Source organism: Aphelocoma coerulescens (genome assembly GCF_041296385.1).
Source record: "Aphelocoma coerulescens isolate FSJ_1873_10779 chromosome W unlocalized genomic scaffold, UR_Acoe_1.0 ChrW_unloc_scaf_1, whole genome shotgun sequence".
Lineage (NCBI taxonomy): Eukaryota > Metazoa > Chordata > Aves > Passeriformes > Corvidae > Aphelocoma > Aphelocoma coerulescens.
Window position 1 is genome coordinate 7,711,409 of NW_027184080.1, and position 22,783 is coordinate 7,734,191.

The window sequence follows — 22,783 nt, forward strand, 5'->3', positions numbered from 1 at the left end:
GGCTCGCTGTTGCGCAAAAAGTAACAACTCGCTACACAGAGCTGGCACGACAGAACGTGCAGAGCTAACTCCAGCAGACAAACAGCTGCCGGGACACCCTGAAAGTCTCTCAGAACTGGGGTTCAGAGATAGCACGCTGGGCGCCAAATGCGGGAGGTATCTTTTCAGCTTTTTACCAGCTAGCGCTTGTAGTGTAATGCCTTAGAAAGCCTCGAGCAGCCTAGAGAGGTAGCACAGGCAATCTTGCATTGTAGTAGCTCTAAAATTGGTAACTGTATCAGCTGCAAAGCAAATACCTCTAGCAGAAGCAAAGAGGGAGAAATACAGCTTTTGGCTTGCTCAATTTCCCACAGTTAGAAGGTTTCAAAAGAAACAGACGACAAGAGAGCTTCGCAGAAAGGGTTCCAGAGCCAAAAGAGGGCGGGGCCTCCCTTGATCTTCTCTTTTATTCGGAGAAGGGTGACACTTTATTGTGCCATAAATCGAATATCTCCTGATGGGAGAGTATTTGTTGAAAGTCCTTGCAAGTTTAAAAGAGAAAGAGAGACGTCTTCTGTAGTTTCAATGCTTCCAGATAGTTGTTTATTAAGTCTTATCAGAGAAACTGAGCCACTAGCGTGACCCAGGTACAGCATGGAAAGAGGCAAAGTAGGAGTGAGAGCGAGAAAGACTAATTATCAAGATTTACACAGCCTTTTAAAGACATTTTAACCAATAGTTACTAAAAACGTACATTATCTTTACTTTCTTACCAATTATTCTGTAACATGACTAGGAACTGTGGAATTTTCTATCCAATCAATCCAAACTACTTTTACTGCAGAATATGGAGTGGTAGAAGAAGGAGAAGAAGGTCTAGAGAACAACAACAATCGTCCATTCTGATATTTCTTACTCTTATCTATTTACTATAAAGAGAAGCCTAAAACCTCTAAATTTTTCCCTATATGACAATCTTACATAGTAGTCTATCACCTGATTCACACCACTGTATTTTCTAGCTGTTGTCTAACTGTTGGTAATTTTTTCCAAGGTTTAAAGCTATACCAGGGTTGTCCAGGGGGGTAAAAACCCTTAAAAACAGGCCGAGAAATATTCTCGGCACTCTGGGTTCCTACATCTCCCCCTCCTGTTTGAACCAAAAACACTTCCTTAACAGCTTTGTCCGTGGCTCGTCTAGCACAGTGGAGTATACAAGGTACAAATACTAAAAGAATTACAACTATAGTTAAATCATACAAACCTGTCTTCAAAAGTTTTCTCCATAAAGGTGTAAGGAAAAACCAATTGAACAAATCATCCAACAATGATCTGCTTTCTTCTCCAAGTTTAACTATTCCATCCTCTAATTGCCGTATACTTTCATGGATGGATTTCGAATGATACAAGAAATTCATACAACACATACCTTCATATTCTTTGCATCCATGTCCATGCACTAACAGAAGATAATCAATTGCTGCTCTGTTTTGCAGAGTCGCTTGTCTCACACTCTGAACATCAGTTAACATATCGCTCAGTGCGAGAGAGACAGCATGAGAATTCTTACTTAGTCAACAGCCCAATTGATCCAATTGTCTTAAGGCTGCTCCTGCAGCAGCACCAGGTAAAAGGAGAGCTGCAGAAAACCTTTGTCCAAAATTCCAAGCTACAAATTTTATCATTACAATCAGATTTATATTGCTCAACAAATCTTTTCTCCTTTCTCTTATGTTCTTTTATCATTTTTGCATTAGGTGTTAGCAAAGAAAGCTTTCCAAAGCTGCATGGACCGCCTTTGACATATGAGGGAATTGCAGGCCAAATTCTGTCTCCACAAATGAGAAACATCCCTTGTGGCGATTGCAATGGATCCTGGTTGAACGATATGCTCATCTTTATTGTTGAATTGCACCAAGATGTTGCATTTCTATATATTTTGTAATTTGGACTGACATCTGTTATCTTGTTTTTATTTTGTTTCAACCCTGGAGAACTGCATACTAAACAAAACTCTATCTTTATTGAACCAAGAATTTCCAATTCCTGAGGTTCGTATGGAGCCTCCAGAAGGGATTTGGTCCAAACATCGCAACTCTCTACTGTATTTGAACCAAATCATGAAAGTTTTAAATCAGCATGTTTGGAAGGTGGCCATTTATCTGCTGGTAGACTGACCAAACATGTTGAAAATGGCTTCTTTGGCCTTGAATGAGTTAGACAGATGGTATCTAGGCCTGATGCATTGGCCAAAGTCTCCCAGACATTTTCTTTTGGCTGCTTTACTGGGAAAGATGCATTGCTTAAGGCAATCAGTGAGATGATAAGGCACAAGTGTAATACCTGATTGAACTTCATTCTCAACAGCTTTATCCCATATAAGAATCTCTGATCTGTAACAGAACTTCTAACACATTCTTACATACAAAATTTACACCATTAACTTTTTACATAATATTCAGTCCACAGTTCTTGCACAAAAAACCACAATTGATGTCTGTGGCATCGACAGTAGTGTTGACGCTGATTCACGTCTGCGTGCTCACCTCCTTGTTCCCGGAGTCGATTCCTGCTTGTTTCTGGACTTGATAAGGTTTCACGTTTTTTGCTGGAATCCACTTCGGTCCTGCACCTGTTGAGACAAGCATACCCTTTTCCCCAAGTTATTAGTTGAAATGAACCCTCGATCTTTCCCGTCTCTAAATCTTTGATCAAGACTAAAGGATTTTCTCTCAATTTTGCCTGAGTACTATTTGAAAAATGCCTAATAATTGGTGGAGTAGGTTCTGAAAAGAAGCTATTCAAGAAGTTTAAGACAGACAAAGCTTTGTTCGATCGCATCTGAGGCGTAGCCTCTGCTTCCCCCCTTTTTCTGTTCATCTAAAAGGGATTTTAGAGTATGGTGTTTTCTCTCAATGATGGCTTGGCCTGTAGAAGAATTAGGAATGCCAAATATATAACGAACACCCCAATTTTTCAAAAATGTGTCAAGGGTTCATCCTCTATAAGCTGGATCACTGTCTATTTTAATTTCCTGAGGAACATCCAATGTTACAAATGCTTGCAAAAAATGTTGACATGCATGTTTCGCTATTTCGGCTATATGTAAGGAAGCAAAGACTGCACCTGAGAAGGTGTCCACAGATATATGAATATTTTTAAATCTTCCAAAAGATGGGTATTTTGTAACATCTGTCTGCCATAATTGCAGGCTCTGCAATCCTCTTGGATTGACTGCTCCTGTGGATACAGGGGGTTGCACAAGCTGACAGACTGGACAGGCACTTATGATGGCCTTCGCTTGATCTTTGCGAAATGTCCGCATTAGTGCTTGTGCGTTCTGATGAAAAAATGCATGACTCAGTTTTTCTTGTTCAAAAATGTTTAGCAAAGTGTTTAAAATGACCATGGTCAATTCGTCTGCTTGTACATTTCCCTTTACCAAAAATTTAATTTTTTCAAACACAAAAGATAAGAACACAGATTCTTATTATCAACTTCTTTCCAAAATGATCCTTCTATTCATTTAATTATATTTGCTACATAAACTGAATCTGTAATTAGATTAAGTGGTTCTTGAAACAAATGAAATGCACGAACAACTGCTGCTAAGTCCACTATCTGAGGTAAGCCTTGTACTATCTGAATATCTGATTCCCATTCTTTTGTAGTTGCATTCTGTCATGTTATCACTGACCTATGTGTTTTCCTTGAACCATCATTAAATAACGTTATGGCATCTAATGGCATTTTACTTATCATGGGTTTTTCTCTGAAGCTTATTTTCGCTTGTAGCAGTTTGTGGCTTGGAAAATGAAATGAGCAAACGCCTGAGTAATCTAACAATGCAACCTGCAAATCATCTGATGTTTGCATTGCCCAATCAAAATATTTCTTTTTCAAAGGCAGATAGATTGCCATGAAGTCCTTGCCTGCCATTGTTAGCAACCTTGCTCTAGCTCTGATTATAATTTGAGCTGCCATTTCTAAAATTGTAAAAATCGTTTTAGGGGATCTATAGGGCAGAAAAATCCACTCTAATATCAATAGAGGATCTCGCTGTGACGAGTCCCATTGAAATATGAGACCATACAATTGCATCTTTTCTCCTAACACTGCAAGGAAGAATGGTTGGCTCAGTATAAAGCGATATGCTTGTCTCTGTTGAAGAGCTTCAGCAATCTTTCCAAGAGCTTCTTGAGCTTCAGATGAGAGGGTTCTAGTTGAATTGATATCACAGTCTCCCCTCAAGAGATTAAAAAGTGGTGCAAGTTCATCATTTGTGATTCCTAAGATTGGTCTGATCCAGTTGATTTCTTCTAAAAGTTGTTGTAAATCTTGCAGGTTTTAACTTGAGTTCTAACTTGTATTTTCTGTGGCCTTATTGTTCGCTCTGTAAGTCTCTATCCTAAATATCTCCACGGTGAATTTCCTTGGATTTTTGAAGTAGAGATTTCCAATCCGGCATTTTGGACTTCTGTAATCACACTGTCACGAACTTCTTGTAGGTCTTGTTGTGTAGACGCTGCAAACGAGCACAGTTCGATCACAGCCTATCTGCTTCATCCAACTAGCATGAATGTCCAGGTCTTCAATGTCAACTGAAGCTTGTTGATCAGTCACTGGCATGATCTGTCCTGTGGCATGAGATGGTGTTTTGGGGATGACCTTATGATGTATATCCCATATCGCTGCCTATGCCCAGAAATTAATTTTTGTGCCTTTCTATGCCTCTAAACTGAGCCTGAGAGGGGGAAGGAAAAAAACTGAGCAAAACTTTCTCAAAGCAGTTTGCAGCTTGTTCAAGGTCACAAAAAGATAGCAAGTTTTTTTTCCCCCAGCTGCGGCAGGGGAGGGAGGAAGCACCCAGCTTGCTGCTTTCCAGTCAGCTTTTGGCCAGTTTTTCCAGTTTCCTGTTCTCTGGAGAGAGACTGAGAGTTGAACTTTTCCTTCTCTGGAATTTCGGATTTTCTCCCTTTTCTACTGGACTGCTTGATTGCTGTAACATCAGAGCACATCGGGAGGACTTTCCACCGGGCACAGAGGGCCTGGCCGCGGCCCAAACCCCAGCCCCAAGGAGACCAAAGGGAGGATTCTAACGCTTTCCCAGGTTTTTTCCTCTATGACGAAAGATTTTACCATTTAACATTATTTTCCTTTCCCGTGTGTTTGTTAACTAAATAGTTTTATCTTCTTCACTTTCCTTTGAGAAAAATTTATTTTTTTTCCCGAACCTGGTGGGGGAGGGGTGGTTGTGCCTTCTCTCAGAGGATATATTTCTAAATTTGGCCAAACCGGAACAAATTTAGTGGCGCCCAATGTGAGGCACGAAGGAAAGTGAAAAAAACCTGTGCTAATTACATTTTGGTTTGAATTTACTTATTCTGTGTTGGGGTAAAGTAGTCACCATGCTGGTTGAGTTCATAATGTCTCTCTGGCTCGATGTACTCATGTCTTTCTGGTCCTTAGGCTTCATTGAGCTACTAGTGCTTTTTTGGTCCCTAGGGTTGTTTGCCTATCCACAACTTGCTCCAATCTTGTCCTTGACATGTAAATTTTACAGAGAAGGGAGATGAATCAGGATTTCTATTTTGCTGTGCTCAGTGATAATGATTTATAAGAAGTTGATAGAGGTACAGGCAGCTGTTTGAGATGTGTATGATAAGTGTTTTCTCCATCCTAACCCCAGTCCTAGCTTCAGTAGCCTGTTTTGGGAATTTATTAGTAATTGCACCCAGATTGTTAGAGGACGAGGAGACGGGGTTTCCCTTCCATTTAAATTTGATAGGTTATCTTTTAAGAATGTTCAGTATCCCCTGGATGTTAAAGAGACCACCCTCCTGGTATTTAATCTGGTAATTTTCCTCCATGTAATTCACAGCTTGTCTAGAATGAGAGCCCAGATTTCCAGGGTGACTGCTGAGACACCTGACCCAGAGGTGGAAAATCCTGAGTGGTGTGGGGAATGGGAGGACATCGGCCAAACCCCAAAGAAATTCTCTGACCTGATAGTTTGGGATTTCCCATCTGAACAAATTCAGAAACCAGCTGAGGTGGGAAAATATCTCAAAGAGAAATACAATGACCATTCTAATGAGAACAAGCTCCTTGCAATATGTTGGGCTTTGGCATATGCCTATCGCACACTGCAGCAGGTAATGGTAGAGAGGCAGGAAGATCAATCAGCAAAGCCTGCAGATACCCCAGTCACTCAGGCTGCAGATAAACCAGACAGCAAGCCCAAACCAGATGGAGAGTCTAAGCCACTGACAGTGGCTCCTGTCACGAGGAAAAAGCACACAACCAAAACTGATCGCCCAGTGAAAGATGAGGATAATCCAGGGGAAGGGACCTCAAAAGATGCAGGGGAAGGAACCTCAAAACCACCAACGGACTCAGGCACAGAAACCATTACTGAGTCCATGTCCATAAAGGACCTTCACAGCCTAAGAAAGGATTACACCTGACGGTCCGATGAATCTATAATAAGTTGGATGGTCCGTATTTGGGATGCGGCAGGTGATGATGTGATGCTGGACGGTGCTGAAGCGAGGCATTTGGGATCCCTGTCACATGATCCAGTGATCGACCAAGCGATGAAAAGGGGGGCTGACTCTACCAGTGTCTGGAGACAAGTTTTGACAGGTGTGACTGAAAGATATATGTGTGGAGATGATCTCTACATGCAGCAAACCCCGTGGAAGACCATAGAACAAGGGATTCAATGCCTGAGAGAACTAGGGGTGGTAGAGGTTCTCTTCGCAAATGATCCAGGATTGAGGAGTCCAGACCGGGCCAGAGTTATTCCATACATGTGGCAAAAACTCATACAACTTGGGACACAAGAATATGCTTCTGCTTTAGCAATAATGAAACCAGACTACGGTGCGGATGAGACTGTGAAGGATATGGCAGTGAAGCTCCGAGCATATGCAGACTCTGTGCATGGCTTAACACATGCAAGAATCGCAGCTGTGGAAACACGTATGCAGAAAATGGAAGATGAAGAAGAATCACCAGGAGATTAAAGAGTGCCTTCTCTGCGGACGTTCCCCAGAGAGAAGGTACATCCCACGAAGTGAGCTGTGGAATTTCCTGTGTGACAGTGGGGAAGACATGAAGAGGTGGGGTGGACAACCCACCTCTGCTCTGGCAGCATGAGTGAGTGAATTGAAGGAGTGCAAGTCTCAGAAAGGAGGATCTACCAAAAAGGAAGTAGCTCCAGTTGCCTGTAGCCAAACTGCCGGAAATGAGGGAAAAGACAATGGCATGTCCAATTCCCATGAAGGAACCTCTAAGATACAGGCCCAGGGAAAGAAGGATAACCAGGCATAGAGGGGCCCTGCCTCTAGCCAGGTAGAGGTCAGGGAAACCCGTGTTTTTGTGACGGTGTGGATTCGTTGGCCTGGTACATCAGAACCACAAAAATATGATGCCTTGGTTGACACTGGTGCGCAGTGCACAATAATTCCATTGCAGCATGTGGGGGTAGAATCTGTTTCTATTTCTGGTGTAACAGGTGGATCACAAAATTTGACCTTGGTGGAAGCCGAGGTGAGCCTGACTGTAAATGAGTGGAAGAAACATCTCATTGTGACTGGCCCAGAGGCCCTGTGCATTTTGGGCATAGGCTTCCTCCGGAATGGGTATTTTAGAGACCCAAAGGGACTCAGGTGGGCTTTTGGAATAGCTGCTGTGGAGACCTACCCCGTGCCTCATGCTACAGCCCGGAACACCATCCTGGGCCTTGAAAAGCAAGTCCTTTGGAGGCATGGCACCCCTGAGAGAATTGAATCTGACAATGGGACTCATTTTAAGAATAGCCTTATTAATACCTGGGCTAGAGAACATGGCATTGAGTGGGTGTACCATATCCCTTACCATGCACCAGCTGCAGGCAAAGTGGAACGGTGCAATGGATTGTTGAAAACCACTTTGAAGGCACTAGGTGGGGGAACTTTCAAAAATTGGGAACAGAATCTAGCAAAAGCCACCTGGTTAGTTAACACCCGAGGTTCCACCAATAGAGCTGGCCCAGCCCAATCTGAATCCCTGCAGACAAGAGATGGAGATAAGGTCCCAGTAGTGCATGTCAGAGGTCTGTTAGGAAAGACTGTGTGGATAAATTCTGCCTCGAGTACAGACAAGCCCACCCGTGAGGTTGTCTTTGCTCAGGGATCTGGTTGCACATGGTGGGTAATGCAGAAAGATGGAACAATGCGTTGTGTACCACAGGGAGATCTGATTGTTGTGTGAAACCCACCTGTAGTGTGAAATACCAGTATACCCCTGCTTGCTGATTGTCACTGTCACTGTTCGTATATAGCTGTGTATATATGTATACATATGTATTTTTGTGTGTGTAGAGCTAGAATATCTTAGTTTGGGCATTGAGCCAAAAATATGGGATAAGGGGTGGAATGTCTTGGGGTGACCTTATGATGTGTATCCCATATCGCTGCCTATGCCCAGAAATTAATTTTTGTGCCTTTCTATGCCTCTAAACTGAGCCTGAGAGGGGGAAGGAAAAAAACTGAGCAAAACTTTCTCAAAGCAGTTTGCAGCTTGTTCAAGGTCACAAAAAGATAGCAAGTTTTTTTTTCCCCAGCTGCGGCAGGGGAGGGAGGAAGTACCCAGCTTGCTGCTTTCCAGTCAGCTTTTGGCCAGTTTTTCCAGTTTCCTGTTCTCTGGAGAGAGACTGAGAGTTGAACTTTTCCTTCTCTGGAATTTCGGATTTTCTCCCTTTTCTACTGGACTGCTTGATTGCTGTAACATCAGAGCACATCGGGAGGACTTTCCACCGGGCACAGAGGGCCTGGCCGCGGCCCAAACCCCAGCCCCGAGGCAACCAAAGGGAGGATTCTAACGCTTTCCCAGGTTTTTCCTCTATGACGAAAGATTTTACCATTTAACATTATTTTCCTTTCCCGTGTGTTTGTTAAATAAATAGTTTTATCTTCTTCACTTTCCTTTGAGAAAAATTTATTTTTTTTCCCGAACCTGGTGGGGGAGGGGTGGTTGTGCCTTCTCTCAGAGGATATATTTCTAAATTTGGCCAAACCGGAACAGATGGTAACACAGTAGCTTTGGCTATTGGAGTATTTTCTGGAATAATTAGTGGAGGATGTAAAGGTTGAGTCAAAACATTTAGCTCTATATTGTGATCTGCTGAAACAATTGATGAAAAAGCAATGAGCCCTATGATGCTAAATCTTTCCTTGCTTGCTATTAAAAAATCTTGTCTCTTTCAAGATGTTCCAGTGATCCCTGAGGGTATCATTGCATGATTCTCATTCAGAAAACATACTAATTTGGAAGCTCCTGTGCAGTTATTTCATTACAGATCTGAGTGAAGCGTTGCTATTTGCTCTCTAAGAAGTCTTCCAAGTTCTTGTCCAAAAGCACTTGCTTGGACTGCTGCAACATGCTGAGGTGTGTCCACCTTACTGCATGCTTCTATCATTTTTGCTATGGTTGCATGACCAGGTATACCACTGATTACACATTTGCATTCTGTATTAGCATTTGCAAAAGCAAGACCTTGTAGCAGATATGGTTTTGCTGCTTCATCACTGACTTGTCTGTCCAAAGCTTGCTTCAGACGATCGACGAACGAGGTAAAACTTTCAGCAAGACCTTGCTTTATTTTTGTGTAAATGCCTGCTGGGGTTCCAGTAGGTGGAATTTGGAAAATTGCTGTTTGTGCTGCTTCTTTGATATCTATAAGCACATTTTGAGGCAAAACCACTGCCTGATCTTCAGGTCTAGCATGAGGTTCATCACCAGCCAATTGCTCCAATGTGAGACCTGCATGTGGTCCTCCTGCATATTTTTCTCTCAGCTCACGAAGTGCTCTTCTCCATCTTGCATCCCATAGCAGGAGTTGTGCATCTGTAATTATTATTGAGGCAATGCTTCTATAGTCAAAAGGTACCAAATCATAATTGTTAAATGTGCCTCTCAAAAGTTGTTGGAAGTATGGACTTCGCAGTCCATCATTCTTTACTGCATCCATTAAATCTTTGATCACTTGATGATCCATAGGTTGCCATACAGGAGGATTTTGATTGTGTCTGGTATACATAACCAGCATTACAATACTATCTGTTTCAGCTATATTAAAATCTCTGTCTTTGAGACCTTTTTTCTTAATACTTGACCAGTCTGTTGTAACAGACGTATCTCTTGAAACATATTTGTTAGGTGAAACCATGTCCATACCAGTATCTCGTGTACTTGCAGCTTGATTAGATTGCAAGGATGCAGGTTCTTCTTCACCGAAGAATCCATGCATACCATTTTCCTCACCCCCTCCTGGATGAGGAATAGGGGTCAGAATTTGTGGCTGTGCACTTGTTACAGTGAGGATACTGTAACACGCCTATATCAAACCAGGAGTCCCGTGGAGAAGAAATATATATAGACAGATTCTTGACAGATATTTCAGAGATGTTTATTTCTCCAGCCTCATGGCCGGGCTTTGCCAAGGAACTGCTACAGTCCGGGACCCGAGGGTCCTTTGCCCGTGCAGGAAACACAAACCAACCAATGGGGAACGAGGCTGACCAGGGGCAGGGAAACACCGTGTGTCTGTGCCCTCAGGGCCCCTCTTCTCAGGGCTGCATGGCAGGGGGGAGGAGACCCCGACATTTCACCCGTTTTATTTTAGTAAAAGGAGAATGAAGACAACTGGATAAACATAACAAGCACAGTTTCAAAACAAAACAAGCCACCCTCCTGAGTCTTTAAATGTCCAAACAGATTCTGTGGAACATCTTAGGGCTGACAGAAGGGAGACAGAACTCTCTGAGCATGCTTTGTGGGGAAACTGAGGCAGGAGAGGGTTTAATTTCTTCCCTCCCCCTTTTCATCCTCCACTCAGCATTGGAAAGGGATTTTTGGGGAAACAATTGGCAAAGGTATGGTTTTGTGAGGGAAACCATGGATGGAAAAACGGATTGGGAATACACTGGGGGTAATAGGACATAGGATAACGGGGAAAGGTGGGATTAGGAAAGGGAGACTGTAGGGGGGGTTTACAATGGAGATATTGTCTAACATGACTACGATTTTTAGCATGTATACTGCCTTTCACAGGAACACCATCAGGCCCAGTGACCTGCGATGCTTGTAACCCTTTTCTACCTTGTATGATTTTGAAATCCACCACCTCACCATCTCCCAAGCTTGGGATGCATTTTTCAGGGTTATTCTTTTTAATAGCAGTTCTATGCATGAATATGTCTTGCTGGTTATCACATCTTGTTATAAAACCATAATTTTGTTTAACATTATACCATTTCACTATCCCTAAGATCTTAGCTACTATGTTCTTTTCCTTTTTCCGAGTGGCTGCTGTTTTCTGTCTCGCTGTGTCTTTGCTCTCTCTTTCGGTTGCTCCCGTGTTGGAATTGTCGGTGCTGCTGGTTCCTGCACGCTTTTCTCGGGGTCGCGTTCGGGGCCGCGCGGGCCGGGCCGCGCCGCTCCGTTCGCCGTGCGTCGCCTCCCCTGGTCGCAGCTTTGCTGCCGCTGCCTGGGGCTGCACCCACGTCTCTGGGCCCCCAAGTGATGCCCCCCCGTGCCCTGCTCCAGCGCGCGTTTCGGCTGGGCGCAGCTCCGTTCTACCAGCACCGCCGCCGCCGCCGCCCGCGCGCCGCCCCTCTCGTTTGGGCGTTCACGGGGCTCGCTCCACCACGCGCTGCGCGAGGCCGGGCGGGCACCGCCGGGCCGCGCCGCTCCCGCCGCTCCCCGTTCGGCCACCGACACTGTGGCTCGCGTGGCTCTGCCCGCGCGCGGCAGCGGCCTTGCTGCTGCTCGCAGAGGGCTCGGTGCACATGGCCTGGGTCGCACAGTCCCTGAGCCAGGCTTCCCTTCACCAGGACACAGCTGACATTGCTCAACAGTCTCAGTAATTAAATAATATTCATGAAAATATTCTTCCATCGGCATATATTTTGACTCAGAAATTAACTGGGTCCAAACGGTCTTCCAAAAGCTCTTGGTAAGAATTAAATCCCAAGAAACATAGAAAAAGTTCTTAAACAACCATGCCAGGAAGTGTTTCAGTTCTTTCTGAGCTTGAATCAAGCTAAAATTTACAAATCGTTGTTCAAGAATCATTTTAAGTTTAAGATAAATGTCCATATGTGGCTCTGAAAGCCAAGAGTCTTCCCACGGTTCCTCCATAGTTTAGATATGGAATAGCAAAACAAAACCAAGAAGCGGCATCCAAAGTTTCCAGGGTTTACTCACACAAATCAGTCGCTTGGGGATCGGGGATCGTTCTGCTCGCAATTCTCCCACCATTTTGTTACAGTGGGGATTACTGTAACATGCCTATATCAAACCAGGAGTCCCCTGGAGAAGAAATATGTATAGACAGATTCATGACAGATATTTCAGAGATGTTTATTTCTCCAGCCTCATGGCCGGGCTCTGCCAAGGAACTGCTACAGTCCGGGACCTGAGGGTCCTTTGCCCGCACAGGAAACACAAACCAACCAATGGGGAACGAGGCTGACCAGGGGCAGGGAAACACCGTGTGTCTGTGCCCTCAGGGCCCCTCTTCCCAGGGCTGCATGGCAGGGGGAGGAGACCCCAACATGCACTGTAAGGAAATAAACGAGGCGTGGCTGAACCTGCCATCACAGGTGGCTTTGATCTGGATACTGAAGGAGAGGGTACAGTGGATCTGGGTAGGATACTGCCACCATGCAGGATGGGTGAAGGGTGGGGACTCAGTGCTGCAACCTTTTGAGGTAGATAATCTGCACATTCTCTCAGTCGGAAATAAAGATGACGAACAAAGTCATCCGAAAGCTGAAAGCAACGGTGGAAAAATGAGGAATCAGATGCCTGTTGTGGAATTCGAAACTGTGAAGAAGGCATATGAGAAGTTGGAGTTGTATTGGTCGTTGTAAAAGAATGAGGTGATGTGGAAGGTATCTTTTCAGCTTTATACCGGCTAGCGCTTGTATTTCAATGCCTTAGAAAGCCTTGAGCAGCCTAGAGAGGTAGCACGGGCGATCTAGCACTTTAGTAGCTCTAGAATTGGTACCTGTATCAGCTGCAAAGCAAATACCATCAGCAGAAGCAAAGAGGGAGAAATATAGCTCCCTGCCCGCTCAATTTCCTGCAGTTAGAAGCTTTCAAATGAGACAGACAACCAGAGATGTTCACAGGAAGGTAGCTCAGCTGAGAGAGTGGGCGGGGCCTCCCTCGACCATCTTTTATTCGGAGAAGGGGAAAGGGGAGGACTGGGGGCGGACCCGGGGTGACCAGCCAATCAGACACTGCTAAAGAGTTTGAGTTACATTTGGTTTTGCCCACGCTTAGAACAAAGGAGCTCGGAGCACATGGGCAGGAGCAAGTGTCTTTGGGAGGGGGAGGGGAAGCTCAGAACAGGCAGCAACAAGGTGAAGCTTGGGAAGATAGGAATGCTTTCTGAAGCTGTGCTGGTCACTATATCCTTCTCACTGAAGTGTTGAGCAGGCATTTGAGGATGAAAAAATCCCATAAAATCAGCTGAATGTCCCTGAGAAGTTCGAGAAGAATGTGCATGAAGTGGAATGTTTCGATGCGAGACGTCACTATTAATAACACGTGCTTGGTCCTGTTGTGATGGAAGAGGTGTCCACATATAGTTGAGAAAGTCCTCTTTCTGTTCTGGAGATAAAATCGTGTTTTTTTCGCTGAAATTGTATGGGAGATGTGATTCAACATCGTGTGATTGTTGTGATAATCCTCTGAGGTGTGTTGTCAGAGTGATGATAGGGGATACATGCGATGATGATACGGTAGTTGTTGAAATGTCTCTGCTGTATGTCCACGGCTGTGGCTGCGTTGCAGACGGGGGCTGTGTTGACACAGGGCTGGTAGGAGGTGTAGCTGCTGAAAGCTCGTAGGATGAAACTGCAGTAGCCGAAAGATTTGCAGTGCTGGCTGGAGGTGCTGTGCTTATCGGTCGTATCGGCGTAGCAGCTGCGGCGTCGGTGTGTGGCTGGCGTGCGGAGCGGGCGGCCGGGACCGTGGGCGGGGCCGGGCTGGCCTGAGAAGCGCTGGTGCCGGGCAGCGGTGGCGTGGCTGGGCTGGAAGCGGGGGCGTGGCTGACGCCCCGGCCAGGGCTGGGGGCCGGGCCAGGAGCGGCTTGACTTGCGAGCGGCGTTGCCGGGGTAACCGCGGTATCTGTAGATGGGTGGTTTATGCCGCGCCGCGCAGGCGTGGAAGCGAGGTCTCCCGAACGCGGAAGTAAGGCTGGGCTGGCAGCGGCGGGAGTGATGACGTCAGCAGCAGGCGCCGCCGCCGCCGCGGCGGGCCGTTCAAACGCGGAAGCGGCCGCGAATCGGGGCCGCGCGGGGGTAGCGGGAGGGACAGATGGAAGCTCCGGGACCGCCCCTGGCCGCGCGCATGGTTCATCTGATGGGAGGACCCCAGGCTCGGGAGGTAGGGACTTGCCTCAGCCTTGCGCCGTAACGGATGGATCGGGCGAGATGGAAACCACGCCCTCCGAGGCAGGCTCCATTTTTAGGGAGGTGGCCGGGGGCCCCCCGTCTCCCCCCGGGGCATGCGCGCGTGAAGGAAATTCTAAAACTGTTGTATCATATTCCTCCGCCGGACCGATTAAAAGTTTTAACTTCGGTTCCGGCAAAAATTCGGGTTTCGCCTCCGGAATGGCCGCGCCCCCCCCCCTCCCCCGCCGCCTGCGGTGTCTGCAGGGACTCATAACCGCTTTTGATAAGAGTCGCGGGGACTTTCGCACGAACATCGCGTTCTCCGCCCGCGTCTGAGGGTGGGGAGGGTTCGAGCGGGGTTTTAAAATCTCCCGCTGCACTTACGGGTGCCAGCAAAGCTTTCGCGGGAGTGTTAAACATCTCCTCTTCATCAGAAGCAGGAGGTGACACCTCCAAAAGCGTTTCAGAAATCACTGTAGCTAATGGTATTAATTTCTGAGCTGTTTCGTCTTTTAGGCTGGCATAATGATATAGAATAGAATTAATATTCTCCCAAAAAGATGGTAAACATAAATCTCCAATCACTGCATCAGGAAACTCTCGTTATCCAGGATACCAAGCATCGTATTTCTTGTAGAAATGCTGGTATGGGGTGGTTTCGAACTAAGTTCGCCTCCGGTTGGGATGGAACTGCATCCATAATTTTGTTTCGTGGTCTAGTTTTGGACAGCTTACCTCGTTTTTGATTGATGTTACCAGCTTGTGAAGTCCCAGTCCGAGTTCCGTCCAGCAGACCACGGCTCCTCCTCCCCCCTGTCGACCGAGGTTAGAAGATCCTGGAATTTCAAGGCCAACCCGCGGGGTTTTCTTTTCGTCTGGTCTTAGCTGCGTGCTGCTGTCCAGAAGGGTCTGGGTCGTTCCGTTCCGTGGAGGTCGAACACGGAGCACCATTTGACACTTTATTGTGCCATAAATCAAATCTCTCCTATGGGAGAGAATTTGTTGAAAGTCCTTGCAAGGAGTTTAAAAGATAAAGCGAGACGTCTTCTGTAGTTTCAATGCTTCCAGATGTTTATTAAGTCTTATCAGAGAAACTGAGCCACTAGCGTGACCCAGGTACAGCATGGAAAGAGGCAAAGTAGGAGTGAGAGCGAGAAAGACTAATTATCAAGATTTACACAGCCTTTTAAAGACATTTTAACCAATAGTTACTAAAAACGTACATTATTTTTACTTTCTTACCAATTATTCAGTAACACGACTAGGAACTGAGGAATTTTCTATCCAATCAATCCAAACTACTTTTACTGCAGAATATGGAGTGGTAGAAGAAGGAGAAGAAGGTCTAGAGAACAACAACAATCCTCCATTTTGATATTTCTTACTCTTATCTATTTACTATAAAGAGAAGCCTAAAACCTCTAAATTTTTCACCCTATGACAATCTTACATAGTAGTCTACCACCTAATTCACACCACTGTATTTTCTAGCTGTTGTCTAACTGTTGGTAATTTTTTCCAAGGTTTAAAGCTATACCAGGGTTGTCCAGGAGGGTAAAAACCCTTAAAAACAGGCAGAGAAATATTCTCGGCACTCTGGGTTCCTACAAAGGGGAAAGGGGAGGACTGGGGGCGAACCCGGGGTGACCGGCCAATCAGACACTGCTAAAGAGTTTGAGTTGCAATTGGTTTTGCCCACGCTTAGAACAAAGGAGCTCGGAGCACATGGCAGAGGCAAGTGTCTTGGGGAGGGGGAGGGGAAGCTCAGAACAGGCAGCAACATAAGGGGTCTCCTAGAAACAAAGACTAGACAGGAGTAAGGGAATAAAAGTAGGTATTTATTTGAAAGGCCTTCAAAGGTACCCCCTGGGGGCCAGAGGCTTTTTCCAAGATGGACCCCAAGATGGACTACCAGTCACGAGTTCTTCACCCTTTTATAGGTTTGGTTCATTTGCATATCAGGGTTAATTCTCCAATTAAAGCTTCAGTTTTCCCTCAGCTTACCCCCTCCTCCCCCCTCTTCCTTAGCGGGCCTTTGGTCTAGGACAGTCTAAGTGTCCTTGAAGAGCAGGCCCAGAGAGGCTTTGTTATGTGTACCTAGCATGAGAGAGCAGAAATTAACAGGCTACAAGAAACTTCAGAGTTACACACTAAGCAGTACAGAATTTGAAAAATATGAAAGTTAAAACCTAAGGCATCAGTTGGTTAACTCCAGAAGTTCCACTAACTGAACTGGCCCTGCTCAGTCCAAATGCCTGCGTACAGCTGATGGAGATAAAGTCCCTGTGGTGCATATGAGAGGTATGTTAGGAAAGATGGTGTGGATTAATCTCACTTTGAGCAAAGGCAAACCCATCTGTGGGATTGTTTTTGCTCAAGGAGCTGGTTACACTTGGTGTATAATGCAAAGGGACAGGGAAACATGTTGTGTACCTCAGGGTCATTTGACTTTGGGTGAGAACAGCCTGTAACATTGGAATGCATATGTAACCCTGGTTGCTGAATGGCACTGCCACTGCATGTTTTAACTACTATGGACAATGAGAATGGACTGCTCCAGTTACATCAGTCATGGACCAAATGAACTCAATCCGTATCCCGGGGGATAGTCAGTGGCTACTGAAATAATAATTGCATTTGTATATAGTTATATGTATATCTATAGATATGTGTACATCTGAAAGGTATTAATTTGGGCATGAGGTAAATCATATGGAGTAAGGGGTGGGTAATGTCCTCAGTATCCCAAGATGATGATGTACTCCATATCTATCTGTTCCAAAAAGTTTTTACTGTCTCTTTAAGTCCTGGCAGTGCAGCCAGAAATGGAATCGCAAAATCGGGAGGTGCTAGTCTCTTTAAAAAGTTGGGGCACCCAAGCCAAGTCCTTTTTTTCCTGGTGGCTTTTGCTTGGGGCAGAAGCTTCATTTCGTTGCAGGTTGTCTCAGGTGGGTTTTTCTGGGTTGGCAACAGCAGCAACTCAGAAAAACTGCATTTTGCAATCAGAAACTCTTTCGGAGTGAATTTTGCAAACCCTGTCAGTGACACAGAGCTTGAGCTGGTCCCAAGGCCGGGCCACCTTGTGTCGGTGCGGAGAGACCGTTTCTTCCCACCCCGTCCCTGCCCCCCCGCAACACACCAGCAGCACCAACACCGGTGGAGTCCAGCTGGTGGTAGGAGGAAGCAGTGGAAGCTGCAGAATGGAGGGTGAGCAGTGCCAGATCTCACCACCATGGAGCTTCAGCTTTCTGCTAAAGTCCAGCTGCCTGTATGGGTTTGGGATGGGGTTTTTATGGGGTTTGTGATGATGCTGGTGGAGGACTTTTGTTGCTTGGTTGTTTATTTAAGGATCATTCGTTACTTGCATACACTTGCCTGGTCCTGGAACTTCACCTATGAGGTTTGTGTGAGCTTCCCAGCTCCTGCAGAAAGGAGGTCTGCAGGGAGTATTCATTTTAGCACAAAAAGGTTTTATTAGAGGAGACAAAGCCACCAGAAATGTCTGGGAGAGTTTCTGATGGACATATTTTTGTTCTAGAATTTTGAACCCCCACTGGTAAGGTAGCATTAAAAAGTTGTTCATCTTTGTCAATTAGTCAGAAGTTTTGGGGAAATATTGAGCTTGGTTGTGCTGGTGAGTTTGAACATGAGTATATTTAAGCCATACTTGAATGAACTATTTCAGCTTCAACAGAAGTTTCAACAATTTTTAATTTAACACTTTTTCTTTTAAAAATATTTTGGTTTTAAATATATATATTAACAGGGCATGATAAAGATGAGGAATGTGAATGGGGAAAAGACCCCAGGCCATGAGTTAGAGCTAGGAGACAAGCTGATTTAGTGAACAGGTACATGTGATTTTTATCTAACTGGTTTGTGCTGTACCTGCTGGCTTGTCTTGGTGAGTTTGGACATTGATGCGTGGTGCTACCAACCTCCCCATTTCTCAGAAGTGTTTTATTGTGGTCAGCCATGTCTCTGGAATTTGCAGGTTGCCTGTAGAAAACCACAACCAAAAGTTGGGTCCACTGACTATAACTGAATGGTGATGTTTATATTCAGTGTGTGTTTTAAAGCAAAGGGTGGGTGTGGATGCTTGTCCTGGGGTGACTTTATGATGCGTATCCCCTATCTCTGCTCTATGCCCAGAAATTAATTTTGTGCCTTTCTGTGCCTTTAAACTGAGCCTGAGAGGGGGAAGAGGAAAAAACCAAGCAAACTTTTCAAAACAGTTGTTCAAGGACACACATACACACTCCTCTGCGTTCTCCTGCCGTGGTAGCAAGAGTGGAGGAAACACCCTTCTTACTTTTCAGCCAGCTTTCGGCTCCTTTTCTCCGAAGGGAGACAGAGTGTTGAACTTTGTTTTCCTGGGACTTTGGTTTTTCCCTTCTTCTCTTCTGGACTGTTTCAACATCAGAACACATCAGGAGGATTTTCCACCAAGGCCCCAGAGGTGGGCCCATATCGACCCAGCTCTGAGGAGGAGGAGAGAGACCACACCTACAGAAGGACTCTGTAATCTTCCCAGGTTTCTCTCCACAGGGAGAGGTTTTATTATTTAGCATTATTATCCTTTTCCTGTGTGTTTGTTAAATAAATAGTTTTTATCTCTTTCACTTTCCTCTGAGGAAAATTTTTTTTCCCCGAACATGGTGGGGGAGGGGTGGTTTGTAACCTGCCTTCTATCAGAGGATATTTTCCTCCAAATTTCTCCAAACCGGCACAATGCTGATGTGGTCCTGTGATAGCATTTGACACAGAAATTTTTCATACATGGATGAACAAAATGTTCAATGTGTAGGATACAGTAAACCGGTAATTAAGCCTTAGAACATCTAGGTGGTGAAGGGTCATTTCTCCCAACCACCTTTTCAGTTGCTGCGCATCTTTCTCACATCAAATGAGATATTTCTCACTTCTCAGGATGCCTGCAAGGCTGGATCTTCCCCATGGCTTCCTAAAGTGGTCACCTGCTTGTATCTCACAAGTGGCATCGATCAAGTTTGTTTTCCCTCTGTGTCAATTTAACAGTTCTCTTAACTTTGTGCCACTTAGTATTTCTCAGCCATTGGAGATTCAGGTCAGGGTGTGATGAGGAGGGAAATAAGGTGCTTTCTACTGTTATTGTAACATGGTGAGAGTAACCACAACCTCTCAAATCTCATCTATAGACAACTTGAAAACCAGTTGACCTCTTTTGAAGTCAGTACTGATTTTAGGCTATAGCAACCACAATATATTTGAGCTTACTTGAGACTTGGTCGGTTTGAGGATGGAGAACATGCAGCTGGAGCAATACAGAAACCAGCACTGATGTGTTTTGCTTCCAGTCCCTCATGTTGGGTAAATACTTAGATGTTTCTTGTGTGCTAAGATTGATGAGCGGAAAAGACTCCACTACCAGAATAAGTAGTAAAAGTAGGTATGTTTTATTCTAGTGATGAGTGGAAAAGACTCCACTACTAGAATAAGTAGTAAAGTAGGTATGTTTATTCCAGCGCTGGGACGCATGGGGGATAGCTCCTCCAAAGTCATGCCTGCCGACAGCTGCATTCAGCTTGGTATTTATCGGGTTACAAGTTCCATATTCATTAAGTTTCCCAATACGCCTATACATATTCATCACCTAGCCCCGCCCAGCCTCGCTTTGTATTAAAATGAGCCCAAAAGTCATTTACATCTACGTTGCGCGTGCGCAGTGTTGTCTGTTGGCTTTGGTAGGGGTCTCCAAGGGTCTTCCTTCGATGAAGTCAGGAGTCTTCCTCATCCTGAACTTTTCACCTTTCCTCCCTGCGCATGCTCTTTATACCCCTGGCCCGAGTTCAAGCTTCGAGACTGGTTTGAGCTAGTTTTGGGTTGAGCACAGGATGTCTGTCTGAGATTCCCTCTGCCCTTATCAGTGGTCTCTTATCTTTTCTTCCTGCTCTGGTATGCTGACCAAGCTAGATGCATTGTTCCTAACAAACTAATTCTTCTGCTTCCCATCCCCCTGATTCACCAGCGCTGGGGCGCACGGGGGATAGCTCCTCCAAAGCCATGTGCTCTGACAGCTGCATTCAGCTTGGTATTTATCGGGTTACAAGTTCCATATTCATTAAGTTTCCCAATACGCCTATACATATTCATCACCTAGCCCCGCCCAGCCTCGCTTCGTATTAAAATGAGCCCAAAAGTCATTTACATCCATGTTGTGCTTGCGCAGTGTTGTCTGGTGGTCGTGGGCAGGGGTCGCTGAGATGGGATAAGAGTCTTCCTCAGATGAAGTAAGGAGTCTTCCTCATCCTGAACTTTTCACCTTTCCTCCCTGCACATGCTCTTTATGCCCCTGGCCGGAGTCCAAACTTCAAGACTGGTTTGAGCTAGTTTTAGGTGAGAAACAGGGTCTCTGGTCTGAATCCTTTTAGCCTTATCAGTGGTCTCTTATCTTCTCTTCCTGCCTTGGTATGCACAGTAAGAGCTGAGCAAGCTGTATGTATTGTTTCTAACAAACCAAATCTTTTAACCCCTGCTTCCCCCTCCCCCTGATTCAAGATCAGTTCTGGACCACTGGGTAGCATGACCTTAGGTAGTTTAGGGTCTGCTGTGGAACTGTCTCCCTGACCTATCCAACCCAGGTGGTAGTGGTGGAGCTGGGACCTGGTCTGTGCCCTCAAATTAGTGACCTGGACTTGGCTGTTGTGTGCAAAGAGGAAGTTTGAGTGGTGAGTCCTTTTGGTTCTTGAAGGCCAAGGTTGCTCTGCCCTTGCCTTAGCCCATGGCGGTGTCTGCAGGACCTCATGTAGTCCTGCAAGGATGTCTGAGGCAAGAGAAGCCTTCTTTGTGTCAGCTCTCACACCAGTCCTAAAATGAATGCTCCCCTTTGTATTTCCCAGGTTTTCAAAGTGCTTGAAACAGTTGAATATTCTGCAGTCTGGGATTTCGTGTTTTTTTTTAGGTCACTTCAAAAGTCTTTCCCAAGCCTCTGAGCAAACTTTTTGGAGCAATAACCCTGACAATATACACCCAAGCACCTTGTGGGATATTTATGTAGATAGGGCTGGTCAGGTGAGTTATTCTGTTTTTCAGATGACTCATCTTGCCCTCAGGGCTGCCAGGTGAACAAGAAACCTGCAGGTTGCTTGACAGAAGAATTAGTGTAGGAGAATAAAGGAGAACATTGGACACAGCTCCTTAAGAGGCAAAAATAGTTATTTGTGCAATGTGTCTCCTCGTGAACTCCAAGTGTTTTCAGGTATGTTAATAGTTGGACTCCAACAGCGGGCTAAGCAGAGGGAAAAACTGACTGAGAAGTTGATTTGCTCTTGGGAGAGGAATTAATGATATAGGATAGGACAGGATAGAAGAGAACAAAATAGAATATTGTGGTTGGAAGGGACCTACAGTGATCATCTAATCTAACTGCCTGATCAATTCGGGGCTGACCAAAAGTTAAAGAATGTTGTTAAGGGCATTATGTAAATGCCCTTAAGCAGTTTTTAGAGGATATGGGCTTGCTGAATATGCACAATTAATCCTCATGAAGATAGAGGAGGTAAGTATTATTTTCCCCATGCATATACTGTAGCACTAGAGCCAAATCTTATCTATATTGAAGCCTCACACATTGTCATCCCTTTGAAAAGTGTAAATAGAACATGTTAAAGGACTCTTGAGAAAATCCTGAAATCAGGGCATTAGGCACGGACATGGTTTTGTAAGTGCTTGCACGTGTGATCTGGGAGCTGAAGCTCTCCTGGCTCACCAGGTTGGTGGTTTTTGCTGGTGTGGGATGTTGTTGCCCTTGATTAAAGTGAGCTGTTAGTTGTTTCCAGAAGAGTGGGATCACAGTAGCAGTGGGAGCTCAGGATCCTGTCTAGGGTCAGGCTCCAGGCATGGGTCTGGATCCAGGTCTGGTAGCCATGAGAGAAGCAGCCAGTTCAGGCAATCAAACAAGGTATACCTGGTAGCAACATACTGAAGTGGTGTTCTTTGCTTGCTGTTTATTGGAGCTATACTCCTAAAAACTTGTTTTGTGTGTGTGTGTCACACATAGGGTGTGAGTGCATGTCTGTTGGGGTTTTGGGAGTTCCCCTTCTGTTTTCTTTTTTCTCTTGAGGAATTTTCCCCATATATGTTGCCGGGGGTGACAAATTGCTGGGTGCTTGGGAGAAACAAAAGACCTGGCCACTGAAGGAGGAGTCCAACCAGCTACACTTTTTCACCTGGGCTTGTGGGCAGTTAATTCTCAGCGTTTGGACAGGGAGAGAGGCTGGAAGGAATTTGTCAGCACGGCAGGCTTCTGCTTTTTTGGCTGCCTTCCTTCTACTGGAGAAACCCTGGTGTTCCCAAGCCCTGTGAATCACGCCGCA

The 22,783-nt window shown here is 45.3% G+C and overlaps 1 protein-coding gene across 6 annotated transcripts in view; it reads left to right on the forward strand.

Moving 5' to 3' along the window:
- The window catches only part of LOC138102788 (CBP80/20-dependent translation initiation factor-like), a 498,226-nt gene that overhangs the window by 113,185 nt on the left and 362,258 nt on the right, over positions 1–22,783 (forward strand). The window contains exon 1 of one of the 6 annotated variants that reach the window (XM_069000543.1): positions 14,290–14,421. The exons of the other annotated variants lie outside the window; for them this stretch is intronic. Coding sequence (XP_068856644.1) covers positions 14,353–14,421 — 69 coding nt within the window. The 5' untranslated portion in view covers positions 14,290–14,352. Of the gene's footprint in view, positions 1–14,289; positions 14,422–22,783 lie in introns of those variants that run through there. 6 annotated transcript variants of the gene reach the window in all.